This window comes from Palaemon carinicauda, chromosome 22 (assembly GCF_036898095.1).
Source record: "Palaemon carinicauda isolate YSFRI2023 chromosome 22, ASM3689809v2, whole genome shotgun sequence".
Lineage (NCBI taxonomy): Eukaryota > Metazoa > Arthropoda > Malacostraca > Decapoda > Palaemonidae > Palaemon > Palaemon carinicauda.
In genome coordinates, this window is record NC_090746.1 from 47,984,667 (window position 1) to 47,997,166 (window position 12,500).

General features: G+C 34.4%; 3 protein-coding genes across 3 annotated transcripts in view; 1 reads left to right on the forward strand and 2 right to left on the reverse strand.

Annotated features, from left to right (window-relative positions):
- Positions 1 to 12,500, forward strand: part of LOC137616421 (uncharacterized) — a 742,648-nt gene that overhangs the window by 235,450 nt on the left and 494,698 nt on the right. The gene's annotated exons all lie outside the window — the stretch shown is intronic.
- LOC137615874 (uncharacterized) overlaps positions 1 to 12,500 on the reverse strand; it is a gene marked incomplete at its 3' end in the record, with an annotated part of 165,388 nt that overhangs the window by 127,039 nt on the left and 25,849 nt on the right. The gene's annotated exons all lie outside the window — the stretch shown is intronic.
- The window catches only part of LOC137616737 (angiopoietin-1 receptor-like), an 8,414-nt gene continuing 5,584 nt past the window's right edge, over positions 9,671 to 12,500 (reverse strand). The window contains exons 5-8 of the mRNA XM_068346739.1: positions 12,418 to 12,500; positions 11,785 to 11,952; positions 11,431 to 11,520; positions 9,671 to 9,986 (exon numbers count right to left, since the gene is read on the reverse strand). The exon at positions 12,418 to 12,500 is cut by the window's right edge and continues 49 nt beyond it. Of these exons, the coding sequence (XP_068202840.1) occupies positions 9,904 to 9,986; positions 11,431 to 11,520; positions 11,785 to 11,952; positions 12,418 to 12,500 (424 nt within the window). The 3' untranslated portion in view covers positions 9,671 to 9,903. The remainder of the gene's footprint in view (positions 9,987 to 11,430; positions 11,521 to 11,784; positions 11,953 to 12,417) is intronic.

The window sequence follows — 12,500 nt, forward strand, 5'->3', positions numbered from 1 at the left end:
CAAAAGCCCTTTGTGTTTCATCAGTTCAGACAAAAACTACCTTCTTTCGTAAGAGATTAGTCAACGGATCGGCGATGTCAGAAAAATTTCTAACAAACCTTCGGTAGTACTCATCCAACCCAAGGAATCTTCTGACATCCCTCCTGCACTTAGGGATTAACATTTTTTCAATGCATTCGATATTTGCTTGTTTAGGAGCAACTTTACCATTACCAACTTCATGACCCAAATATACGACCCTCGCCTTTGCGAATTCACTTTTCTTTAAATTAATTACTAAACCTGCTTTTTTCAAAACCTCAAACAGTGCCCTAATACGTTTTAAATGAGTTTCCCAATCATTACTATAAATAACAATATCATCAATATAAACTACACACCCCTCTAAACCATAGACTAAAGTATTCATTAACCTCTGAAAGGTGGCAGCCGCGTTCTTCATACCAAACGGCATCACTTTACATTGAAACAGTCCCTGGGGTGTTACGAAAGCGGACAGGGCCCTTGCCCGCTTCCAAAGAGGAACCTGCCAATAACCTTTCAACAAATCGAATTTACTAATGTACTTGGCCTTACCCATACGATCAATACAATCCCCAATTCGTGGTAATGGGTAACAATCAGACTTAGACACTTCATTCAATTTACGGTAATCAAAACATAACCTGAAATCGCCGTCGGGTTTCTTTACCAATACAACAGGTGATGACCAAGGACTTTGACTAGGTTCAATTAGGTCATGTTTTAACATATAATCCACTTCCTTCGCTACAACCTCATTTTTGAAGGGATTCAACCTGTAAGGCGATCGTTTCACAGGAGTGGCACTACCTACGTCCACGTCATGCTCAAGGACATTAGTCCTTCCCGGTACATCCGAAAATAATTCCTTATAATTAAATACCAATTTCTTTAAAAACTTTTGTTCTTCCTTACTTAAGTGAGAAACCACACCAGAAATTTTTTTTCAAAAAATTCTTATTATCTGAATGCCATTCACTTCCATTAAAACAATTATCCTCAATACTTTCACCCTCTGAAAAAGAAAAATGTTTATCATTCTCGGAAACTACAGCATTCCCTATGGTTGCCACGGGAATGACTTTCTCCCGTTCCATATAAGCCTTCAACATATTTAGTTTCTCGGAAACTACAGCATTCCCTATGGTTGCCACGGGAATGACTTTCTCCCGTTCCATATAAGCCTTCAACATATTTAGTTTCTCGGAAACTACAGCATTCCCTATGGTTGCCACGGGAATGACTTTCTCCCGTTCCATATAAGCCTTCAACATATTTAGTTTCTCGGAAACTACAGCATTCCCTATGGTTGCCACGGGAATGACTTTCTCCCGTTCCATATAAGCCTTCAACATATTTAGTTTCTCGGAAACTACAGCATTCCCTATGGTTGCCACGGGAATGACTTTCTCCCGTTCCATATAAGCCTTCAACATATTTAGTTTCTCGGAAACTACAGCATTCCCTATGGTTGCCACGGGAATGACTTTCTCCCGTTCCATATAAGCCTTCAACATATTTAGTTTCTCGTTAACTACAGCATTCCCTATGGTTGCCACGGGAATGACTTTCTCCCGTTCCATATAAGCCTTCAACATATTTATGTGACAAAGCTGAAAAGGTTTCCTTCTCTCGGGAGTCTCTACTAAATAATCAACTTCACTAATTTTTTTCAGAATTTTCCAAGGACCTGAAAAAGACGCTTTCAATGGATTTCCAGGAATGGGTAACAAAACCAGAACTTTGTCGCCCACCGCAAAGTCACGTGCTTTAGACCTTCTGTCAAAATGTACTTCATTCTTTTTTGGCTACACAATAAATTTTCACCGCAAATTTCCAAGCCTTTGTTAACTTATCACCTAGATTAGACACATAATCTAATAAATTGATCTCAGGGACCTCTCCCTCCCAGGACTCTCGAACAACATCAAGAGGACCTCGAACACAATGGCCAAACACAAGGCTGAAAGGTGAAAAACCTAAAGACTGACTTGGGACAGAACGAAAAGCGAACAACAAATAAGGTAATTCCTTATCCCATTCAGAACCATTAATCAAACAAAATTTCTTTTCCATAGATTTCAGGGTTTGATGAAATCTCTCTAGAGCTCCCTGACTTTCTAGATGATATGGAGAAGAGGTCACATGTTTTATATTTAACTCTGCCATTTTATCTCTGAAATACCTGCTAACAAAATTAGAACCACAATCCGATTGAATAATTTTAGGCATCCCAAACCTGGTAAAAAAGTCAATTAGTACATCTACAATTTTAACACTTTTTATCGTACGTAGTGGTATAGCCTCGGGATATCGAGACATCCTATCCATGATAGTCAAAATATATTCATTTCCACTGCGAGTGCTTGGTAATGGTCCAACAATATCAATAATGACCTCCTTGAAAGGTTCGGAAACCACTGGAATAGGACATAGAGGCGCTTTTGGAATAAACTGATTAGGTTTACCGACCTTCTGACAAACATCACAGCTATTGACAAACTTCTTTACGTCCGCCTTCAACTTCGGCCAATAATAATTCATTAACAATTTGCCAGAAGTCTTATGAATGCCAAAATGTCCGGCCAAACCACTTTCATGCGCCAATGATATCAACTCATTCCTGTAAACAAATGGAACCATTATCTGTTTCAAAATTTCATAATCAAAGTTATCAGCCTCCATAGGCCTACTCAACCTATATAAATTATTATTAATTATTCTAAATTTGGGACCGGTTATATCAGTAACCTCACCTGACCCAATAGGGAGATCCCGAAAATCTCTTTTCTGAGCTTTGACAAGCTCTTCAATAGTCCAATTCAGTTTGTCCTTCAAAATCCCAAGATCTACAACTACGCTATCACTACGTTCTAAACTACTTAAATCTAGATCAATTGTTGACTCTGTAGCGTCAACAACTCTAGCACTAGAACGAGTAACTGCTGCTACTTCACTATCAGGGTTTATCAGTATGGGACAAGTATTATTCTTCAGAGCAACATCATTCCCTATCACAACATCAACATTTTTAACCGGAAATTTATCAACGATGGCCAATTTCAAATTCCCTGCAAAGGAAGGGCAGATTAAATTAAAATTTTCGATGGCATAAGATTTTACCGTATCAGGAAAACCAGCCAATAACACAAATTCCCCACTTTTTGGTCCAAAATTACAAGGTAATGCCTCCCTTAGAATCAAAGACTGAGCTGCACCGGTATCACACAAAATACGCTCTCGTCTTTTCTCGGACGCATTGGCAAAAGAGACACTACCGAAGGACAAATATCTGTCAAAACAACCAGGTAGTCATTGATCAGCGGATGTTGTTGGGGTAGGTTCTCTCTCTCTCTCTCTTCCACACCCATCACTGGCCTAACATTAGCATTTTGCGATTTTCTAAACGCATAACACATGCTCTTTACGTGCCCCTTCTTATTGCAAAAGAAGCACGTCAAAGTCTTCAATTTCTCTGCATTATATATATTAGGTCTATTACCCCTGTTAGGAGAAAAATTAATATTAGTATTGGCATTGCCCTGATCATTACCTCTATAATTATTTCTAGTAAACATCCCTGCATTATTATTGTTAGAATTATTATTCCTTCCTACTTTACCCCAACCAGAGTTCACATATTTCGTTACTCCCCCTAACTCACTCTTATGAGACAAATAATACTCATCACTAGCGATGGCTACCTCCTGAATGGTCTATAGTTTTAACTCTTCGAGGTGGACCTTTAGTTTATCCGAGACACACCTCTTAAACTCCTCCACCAACATTAATTCCTTCAATTTCTCAAAATTTACCACTTCCTTGGACTTGAGCCAATCACTAGCATATTGTTCCTTTGATCTTGCAAAATCAATAAAAGTTTGCTCCCTACTTTTTTCTAAGTTCCTGAAGCGTTGCCTATAGGCTTCAGGGACTAACTCATAGGCCTTCAAGACAATAGCCTTCACACACTCATAGTCTGATGACAGATCCTCCTCCAGAGTTACATACACCCTCTGAGCTCTTCCAATCAATTTACTTTGTATAAGAGTGGTCCAATACTCTTGGGGCCACTCCAACCTTGCTGCAATCCTCTCAAATGACACAAAAAACTCTGCTACATTGTCATCTTCAAATCTAAGCACAAATTTGAGAGCCTGCGCTAAATTAATAGCAGGTGTTACTGACCTATTTGGGGAAGGGGGAGAGGAAGAAGAGGAACCTGCGTCTCTCATGGCAATCTCATGCTGCCTCTCGTTTTCTCTTTCCTCCGCCTTAAACATTTCTATTTCAAACTCCATCTGCCTCAGAGCAATTTGCCTATACAAAATTTCTACACACAACAGTGCTTTATCAAGTTTCACTTGTTCCCCACCAGCCTTTACAGTTTTAACACATTCATAAATTTGCAATAGCAATACACCCTTTCTTATGGACACATCATACTCCAATTCAAAATGTTCTGCTACAATTTCCAAGTCTTCCCTATTCAACTCTGTAAGCCTTTCTTGCCACCCCTCTCCGCTAAGAAGTTCTAGTACATTAACCATAATGACCACTATTATTCACACAATACTAAATTTACACAAGGAGGTGAAAATATACTGCCTGAAAAATAACCCCAAGAATTAACTTTCCACAAAAACTGGTGAATACTTAGGAACGAAAAGATCCTGTCACAGTCGCCATTTTGTGATGGCTGGCTTGACCACCACACAAAAACACTAAACTTTTATCAAACAGTATTCACTAAAGTACCATACCAAGTCCAAAAAAGGTGGAATAGTATACAATTTCAATAAGAGTGCAAAGCCAATTCAAGGGGACAAAGAAAATACCACAAAAATATACTTTATTTTAATACATAAATTTCAGATAGAAATAACACCTGAACCTCAACAATACAATAATTAATAATAAACACTCACTCTTAAACTCCCTGTAAAAGAAAACAATTACACAATTAAAGAAAGGTTATCAACACAAGCATACTAAAAGGGGAGAGGGTCCAGAAAGGAGGAGGCAAACGAAAAGTAAGAATACCCTAACAAATACAATTAACTATTCCTAATGAGTTGACGATGGCTGGATTGATTTAATGGCTTTCACAAGCTCCACAAATGACATCAGCTGGCTGATTATCACAGATCGTGATCACGATGATTAAACAGGTATAATTATTATTACCTTGGGACAGAGAGGTCCCCTTGGCTTTTACTGAACCAGGGACAGTACACGAAATGAAGGATAAATGGTCCTTGCTGCAGCGAAAGGATATCCAGAAAAGCTAAACAGCTTCACAAAGTAGCTCTGCAATGGTGAGGAATTAATATAGTTCCAGCAGCAAATGTCGTACCCTTCAAGGTTGGAGGCTCAGAAACACACTAAGGAACCCTCCTCCAAAAAGCCCCTCCATACCTCAGTTCACGCAGGAGTGCAGCCACGTAACCCACACCACTTGAAAATATAAAACAGCCGTTAGTCCATTATAACCACGAACATAACAACCAGTGAAAAGACAAACTATTAAAGAAAGAAAACAATACGTCTATACTTAACCTTATAACAATACGTCTATATTTAACCTTATACATATATAAAAACTTGAATAATTTAAAAATATATCACAACTATGTTACAATATATATATATATATATATATATATATATATATATATATATATATATATATATATATATATATATATATATATATATATATATATATATATATATATATATATATATATATATATATATATATATATATATATATATATATATATATATATATATATATATATATATACATACATACATATATATATATATATATATATATATATATATATATATATACATGTATATATATATATATATATATATATATATATATATATATATATATATATATATATATATTGTGACGAGTTGTCCCATTAAATATTGTAAATGAAAAAAGAAAATATTAAAAATACAGTTCTGTATTATCTGTAAAAACATTCTTGTAAATTGTTCCATCTGCATTTAAGCACATTCTGTTCTCGTTTAAATGCTCCTTGGACATTCTTTAGTCCAGTAGTTTAAAAAATTTACATTTGTTCTGAAAAGAATGTAACAGATGAGAGAATCACAGCTATTCATACAGTCAACTTCTGCTTGCTATTTTGTATTGGTGCTTAATTGTGGTGTAAAGTGATTATTATTATATATTAGTGGGTGCATTATATTTTTATTTTATTAAAGTTCAATGTTTCTCGAGTGTTTCCTTATTCTTGTACCTGGATCTGTGTGTTTTGGGTTATTAGATTATTTATTAAGTAGTATATTAAGTGATAAATAAAGTTAAGTTTAAATTGAACATAATTCAGTGATGAACTACAACAGACATATTTTGTTTGGGTGGTAATTTTTTTATTATTGTCCGCTGACTTTTATTATAACAAGGCCATTACATCGCTACCATACCACCTGGTAAAGAATATACTTGCAGTGCTGACAATATATATATATATATATATATATATATATATATATATATATATATATATATATATACACAAACAAATTTTCATTGCTCGTGAATCCATTGCCTCTTGTTCCTTCCCTTGCTTCGTTTGTAATCTCTCGGAACCCATTGTGTTATTCTTTTAGTCCATATATCATCTGTCTTTCGTATTATATGTCTTGCCGATGTCCATTTCTTTTATTTAAATATCGAAATATGCTCTACTTTATCTGTTCTCTTTTTCTGTCTTAGTGACATTCCCATCATTATTCTTTCCAAGCCTATAGCTGATTCTACTTGCTTCTTTTGATCTACTTTGCCATAGAAATAGTTTCTTATGTTTTTTCGAAATGTCTCCAGATCAGATCTTCCTTAAAAAGTTTCTTCCCTTTTCTGTTGTTAGTGCATACGTTTGAATGATCTTCCTTTTACACTTCTTATTTACTTTGATTATCGATCCTGCAATTCTATCACTGATTCTACAAAATTATTCAATGTTACCTACACAATTTTTATCAACAAGAAAACCTACTCCATTTCATTTGGTCCTTTCATGTCCTCTGAAGCAAAAAATATGACTCACTTTTATTCTACTGTATATAAGATTCCCCTTTTCTTCTAATTTCACTCAATCCTATCATATCCCAATTTCTTTATTTCAGGTATTCTAGTAACACAGCAAGATTATCATTCTCTAGACAGGGTCCTGAAATGTATGTTGGAGGGGTAGTTTCCAAAGAGGGTCTGTTCTAGTCTATATATATATACACACACACACACACACACACATATATATATATATATATATATATATATATATATATATATATATACATATATATATATAATATATATATATATATATATATATATATATATATATATATATATATATATATATATATATATATATATATATATATATTATATATATATATATATATATATGTATATCTCATCATCATCATCATCATATCCTAAGCCTATTGACGCAAAGGGCCTCAGTTAGATTTCGCCAGTCATCTCTATCTTGAGCTTTTTAATCAATACTTCTCTAATCGTCCTCTCCTACTTCACGCTTCATAGTCCTCAGCCATGTAGGTCTGGGTCTTTCAATTTTTCTAGTGTCTTGTGGAGCCCAATTGAAAATTTTGGTGAACTAATCTCTTTGGGAGTGCGAAGAGCATGCCCAAACCATCTCCATCTACCCCTCGCCCTGATCTCATCCACATCTGGCACTCGAGTAATCTGTCTTAGTTTCATTTCCAATCCTGTCCTGCCATTTAACTCCCAATATTCTTCTGAGGGCTTTGTTCTCAAATCTACAAAATCTATTGGATATTGTTTCATTGCCATACCACACACACATATACATATATATGTATTTGTATATATATATATATATATATATATATATATATATATATATATATATATATATATATATATATATATATATTATTTTCCAAATAGAAAGGTATTCTAAAAACCTTTTTTTTTATAACCAACGAAGTATTATCAAGTCTATGGCAGTACCTCGAATTACTGGAATTCCCCGGATTTACTGGAATACTCAGGTAGATACTGGAATCCCCTTGAAATTTACCGAAATCCCCTACAATATCACTGCAAACCCTTAGAAATCGATAAATGATGTGTTGTTATTAAAATACGTTTTTATGTTTTTAGCATTTATATTTTTTATATATTTGCAGGTAGAACCTTGGCTAGGGGTTGTGACCTGGGAAGGTTTGTGACCTGGTAAAGGGGTCCGGTGGCTTGCCCCCGGCTAAGGGCTGTGACCTGGGAACTACTAGGTTAGGTTAGGTGGGTTTGTTAGGTTCTGTACCCTTTTGTACCCTTTTATATAATGTTTAAAGGGTATATAGAAAAATGCTTTGAAATACACATTTTATTTAATCAATTTACTAAAAAATAATGTAAATTAATAAAAACTTATTATTTATTGATTTCTAAGGGTTTGCTAGGATATTGTAGGGGATTTTGGCAATTTTCAAGGGGATTCCAGTAATTCAAGGTACTGCCATAGACTTGATAATACTTCGTTGGTCATAAAATTCGTGGTTCCCAGTCTATGGAGTACTTTTCTGTTTGTGAAGTTTTCATCTTCATACCTTATCACCTCAGTTTAAAACCACAGACAAGTAACATATTTATCAACTAAACATTAGCTATTTGTCATAAGTAAACTATAGATTAGACGAAATTAAAATCATAATAGCCGTTTAAGATTTAAAGATAAATCTGGAACTAAAAACCAAATAATAGATATAATAAAACGCAAGTAAAAGATAGTAGGCTTAGAAAACTGATAGCCCTAACTTAATCAATATTGGGAATGAGTTTATAGCAAAGAATCAACATCGTTAGTATGTTTTTAGTGAATTCGTCATGTAGGCCTAAAGGTATTTCATTACAGTTAATGTGTACAGACTGTAATTGTTGCTATAATATGCTGTCAAATGCCAGAAACCCCCTTCTAGGGGTTTTCCCCGCAAAAAAAAAAAAAAAAAAAAAAAAGTGGTGTCAGTGGCTTTTCAAACTTTAGACGCCCAACCCCACCCGAAAAAAAGAAAAGCTCCCACGCCCCTGGTACGTATAACAAGGCGCACTTTATTGAGTACTGGTATCTATAATTGGGTTTATGATTAGCTAGCAACGTATTTGCTGCGGACATAAATATATTTTGGTTAAATTTGGGTTTCCAACTCTTTGATTTTAGAATAATGGCATCTACTCTATATATTTTTATAATACATAATATGTGTATTTTATGTATAATTGCCATAACTTAGAGCCCAAAAAATAAGAAAAATAGTATTATCAGAATTATGAATTTTTGATGCATTAATTGAAAAAAAAAAAAAAAAAACTACCATGAAAGTATGTTTTAGTAAATTTCACATATCAACATTGATTAGAATGCGAGTATTTATACTTCTTGTTCAAAGATGGCAGCACACGCCCTTTGTTCCATTCATGTGAATGATTCTATCCAATTGGGAAGGGTGATAGATTGATACTTCTGTAAAACTGTACGTGGCAAGTATAAATTATATGCAGTTCCGATTAAGCAGTTTATTTTTAATCCAAAATGACGTCGTGGAAGGTTCCAGAAGGCAAGGATTAAAGAGCTTGTTTATTGTTTATTTTCATGGTCAATAGATGGCCTTAGCGGTAGAGTACCAAATTGCTAATTACCCCCATCGTACACTCATTATAATTTTCATTCCTTCATTTCTGTTGCTATATGGGCACGAAATTGCTACGAAACAGACGCACGTGAACTTGATGGTCCTTGTTCTCTGGCCACAAATTAATTCTTGAGAAATTACAGATTTCAAAAGTAAATATCACAGAAATATTTCGTCAGCAAACAATCGTTTGTTAGTTATATTTGGGGGGTCTGGAGAGTCGCCAAATAGTGCCACATGTACTGGAATCGGAGAGACAATCAAGTAATTAACAGTTATTTGATCTAATTGTCAATTACCTTTCGTGAAACCAAAATATAATTAATATGTTACATGGTATGAAATGTATTGTTAGTAAAAACTATGTAGAATAACAATATTGTTACATTCCAAATGGCATAATAAAGCACTCTGCTCTATCAAGATCCTCCTTTACATATTAATGAGTTTTACTTTACGCCAATAGATGGCATCAGGGGTACCTTATCCCAACGAATAAATCTATTATTTGACGACCACGTGTGTCAAAAAAGTGTGGTAGGAGGGTAGAGGCTAGAGAATTGGTACATGGTAAATTGTCCAACGATCGTTTCCTTATAAGCAATGAATATTTTTATCAGAAAATGGTGTGAATTTTTCATATGTTATTGGAAGCAACCTGAGTTTACTTATAAAAGTGTATAAACTTTCCTTTCTTTATCAGAACACATAGATGGTATATCATGTCCCTGTGCACGTGATAAATGTAAGAATCAGCAGCATAGTTAATGTTGGTGGGACGAGTTTGGGACAGCGATGCCAAATAGATTTTCCTTGAATGGAGAATATCATTATTCATTACAATTCAAATCATTTAAGGAGTAATAGTTATATGCCAGAAGGTTCCGGACTAAGGTGTAATTTGATGTTTTTATAATCAGCGTAATCAACATAGACAAATCGGATAATGAAAAAGAAACTGGTCACATTTCTGTGGTTTTGCCAACGCCTGACTGTGTTGTGTCATCTATTTACGAGTTTGTGTTTGTTAATAAGGGCGTTCCCGAGTGTAAATCATTTATAAAATAAACCTTATCATCATTTCCTTGGTAAATGTATGCACGTCAGTAAAGCTGTTTCTTGGTTCAATGAAGGTTAAAAGACCTGTGGAAGATATTCAAGTAAATAAAAGACGATATGACTTCATTTGAATCGAAAAGTCAGTTTATAGCATGAAAAGATTAATATTATCAGATAATTCAATATACAGATATTGCATAATAATGCTTTTGAAAAGTAGATGCCACTTCGTAATCATTTTTTGACATCGTTGTCATCCTAGTCAAAATCTCAAACAAATTAATTTATTCACTTGGTTCATTTCGTGAAGTTTCATTCACTCTTAATTTTTCTGTGGAACGTTAATGGTTGGTAAAATCATACCAAAATGGGACAACTTATTTTTGATGTCATATATCCATAAAAAACCGTTGATTGAATCACATCCTCAATATGTAAAAAAACAACTTCCTTACATATGATTAATAAATATAGGATGATTGATACTTTTAAATAGAAATGAAAATAGATATTTTATGGACATGCTAGCTAAGAAGAAAGCTAACTCGGACGCAAAATTAGAGTAATACTATGATCCTTTTAATAATCTTTGATGGAATTTCAATCACCGATGAGTTTGGTACTTACATTTCCCCGTGACTGGGTCACAGTCATTGGTTTGGCACTTCTCAAAGCAGCTACCTATACACCCAGCGCCGTACTCACCAAGGTCACATGCTAAGATATGGTTGTGAAGATATAAGATTGAAAAAGGTAAACAAAAGGGAATAAAATGCTAGATCACCAAAGTACTTGATAGCCTAATCAACATCTGACAAAATAAAAAATTAGTTGTAATAGAGATTGATAATTGAATTTGTGATGATATATTTCTACATAGAAAAAAACTTTCTTAGAATTTGAAAAGGTTAATTCAATATTTGACAACTGAGTTCAGTTTTCTTAGCAAGAATGAAAATATAATCACTGTGTCCAACTCACACTGGTCACACAACACGCCTTTGTATCCTGCGGCGCAAGTACATCCTAGAGGATCTGGAAGACAGAATGTGAGTCCTTCACAGGAATCCTCCACAGGTAGAGGAAAGATGAACTCTTTCTGGCTACACTGCAGTTTACAATCGTTGCCAATATAGCCTTTAGGGCAAGCTAAGACCAAAGATAAAAGAATAAGAAAAGGGAAAGATATAATTGTCAATATTGTAGTTAGGGATACATTTTCTCAACAACAATTAGGTTAAATTTCCCCTACATTTCATGGGATTTAAAGAGAATAATTATTTATATTAAGGAGTTAGAAATTCATATGTCAATGGTGATGTGAACAGAGTAAAATAGATCAAACTTATTTCACTGGTTAAGGACCAAATTAGGGTTTCCAAGTGTGGTTTTGGCTGTCTTAGGAGTCCTTATCAAAATTTGCGAAAGGTAAATACTTGGTCTTCAAGAATTAAACAATCAAATAAAATGGAAACTCTAAACAAACTTAAGAAAATCCTCAGGAACTGTATCATTACATTTAAAGTTTTTATTTAAAGATTTAGGGCATGAGGAGTTCTTTAAAAAAAGGAAATTTAAATAAGAAGTTCTACAGAGAGCAAGGCTTCACGTTACCTATTTGGCACAAGTTCCCAGTGAATCCAGGTGGGCAGATGCACTCTCCTGTGTAACTGTGGCACTCACCACCATTCTTGCAT